This window comes from Miscanthus floridulus, chromosome 8 (genome assembly GCF_019320115.1).
Source record: "Miscanthus floridulus cultivar M001 chromosome 8, ASM1932011v1, whole genome shotgun sequence".
Taxonomy (NCBI): domain Eukaryota; kingdom Viridiplantae; phylum Streptophyta; class Magnoliopsida; order Poales; family Poaceae; genus Miscanthus; species Miscanthus floridulus.
In genome coordinates, this window is record NC_089587.1 from 84,635,145 (window position 1) to 84,636,942 (window position 1,798).

Below are 1,798 nucleotides of genomic sequence, written 5' to 3' on the forward strand. Positions count from 1 at the left end.
TACGTACGTCAGCAAGCTAAGGAAAGGAAGGATCACCGAACAAACCGCGAACCCGCGACTCGCAACCTACGGTTACATTATTACAGCCTTGCCGACACAGACAAACAGCAAGCGTAGCATGGACCAAAACCCAAAAATGTAAACGACACCAAATCCTCGCCGTCCGTAGACCGTACGTACCCAGGTCCACCTATACACATCACAGCGTACGTATGCCACACCCACAAGGCCAGAAATACATGCGCACTCGCTTGCCTCACAGCGGTCACGGTCCTGTGCACTTGTTTTGCTTACTTTCCAAGCAAAAGACCGCCTCCAACCAGCGCGATTTTCACCCGGGCAAGTACGCGGCCGCGTGCACGCCCAAAAGTCCGTTTGCTTAGCCGAGTCCACCCGTGCACCGTGGGCGTCAGGCAGAGGGCCACCCACACCACACCGAGCCGAGACCCACAGCCATTCCGCGCCGCGCCAAAGGTAGCGGGGGGCACACCACACGTCGCTGTCGCGCGTCGGCCCGGGGAACGCGTACGCCGCCCGTCTTCCTCCTTCCGCTCTCCCCGCGATAAAAAGGCCTCCCCTTCCCCCCTCCTCCCCACCCCATTTCCCACCCTCACCACCAGAGGCCAGGCCGAGCCGGGCGGTAGCTTACCTAGCTGCCTCTCCCCTCATCGTCTCCGCACAGAGGCTCCTTGCTGCCGTCTGCCGGGCTTTACTTTGAACCACGCCGTGCCGCCGCGTCACAGCTCCTTCTACTCCTCTCATGGCGCAGCGCGACAAGAAGGTGGAGGAGCCCACGGAGCTGCGGGCGCCGGAGCTCACGCTGTGCGCCAACAGCTGCGGCTTCCCGGGCAACCGGGCCACCAACAACCTCTGCCAGGCCTGCTTCCAGGCCGCCACCGCTTCCTCGGCCGCCTCCGTCTCGCCGCCGTCGCCCTCCTCCTCCTCCTCCCCTTCCCCGCCGGTGTTCCAGTACGACGAGCAGCAGCAGCAGCAGGCGAGGCCGTCTGCGCCGGCGGTGTTCGCCGACCGGCCCGCGGAACTGTCTCCGTCCAGGCCGGCCCGGACGTCTCCATCGTCGGCGTCGTCGTCCGTCAACCGGTGCCAGAGCTGCCGGAAGCGCGTCGGGCTGACGGGGTTCCGGTGCCGCTGCGGGGAGCTCTTCTGCGGCGCGCACCGCTACTCGGACCGCCACGACTGCTGCTTCGACTACAAGGCCGTCGGCCGGGACGCCATCGCCAGGGAGAACCCCGTCGTGCGCGCCGCCAAGATCGTCAGGTTCTGATCTGGTCCCGTCCGGGAGCGACAACCAGCGGCGGCGTCTCGATCGGAGCCGGACGCAGGGCACACGTACGGTGATCGGCGGAGATTCGGTGGATCGGTCCATCTCCCTCTAGAATTCCTTCCTCTCTTCTGTTTTTCTCTCTTTTCTTCCTTTGTTTTCCTTTTTTTTATTATTACAAGAAAAAAAAAAGATTAGAAGGTGATCGATCGAATCCATGGAGGGTGTTGGTTATTGTTGTTGTCACGCTGTTCTTGAGAATTATTCCATCATGACCACGAGGAGGAGGAAGAAAAGCGTTGCAAAAAGAAGGGAGCGAGGTCATGGGAGGCAGAGAAAAGAACAGTGCGATGATAATGTTATTGTAGCGGTGGTGGTTGGCCAGTTGGCGGGAAGAGATAGGGTTCGGGTTGGTGTGTTGTGCTGCTGCAATCACAAATCTCTCTCTATATATACATTTTTATACCTTGTATAAAATTATTTACATTATTTAAATTATATATGGTTGCCAAGTTGCCA

General features: G+C 59.4%; 1 protein-coding gene across 1 annotated transcript; it reads left to right on the top strand.

Moving 5' to 3' along the window:
* The first annotated feature begins 596 nt into the window (after positions 1-596).
* LOC136472814 (zinc finger A20 and AN1 domain-containing stress-associated protein 11-like) lies at positions 597-1,798 on the top strand. Its single transcript, XM_066470519.1, has one exon. The coding sequence runs from the start codon at positions 761-763 to the stop codon at positions 1,280-1,282; it is 522 nt and encodes a 173-aa protein (XP_066326616.1). The 5' UTR covers positions 597-760; the 3' UTR covers positions 1,283-1,798.

Bases quoted from the DNA above. Each gene is read 5' to 3' on its own strand.
- LOC136472814 (XM_066470519.1), top strand. From the start codon at position 761: ATGGCGCAGCGCGACAAGAAGGTGGAGGAGCCCACGGAGCTGCGGGCG.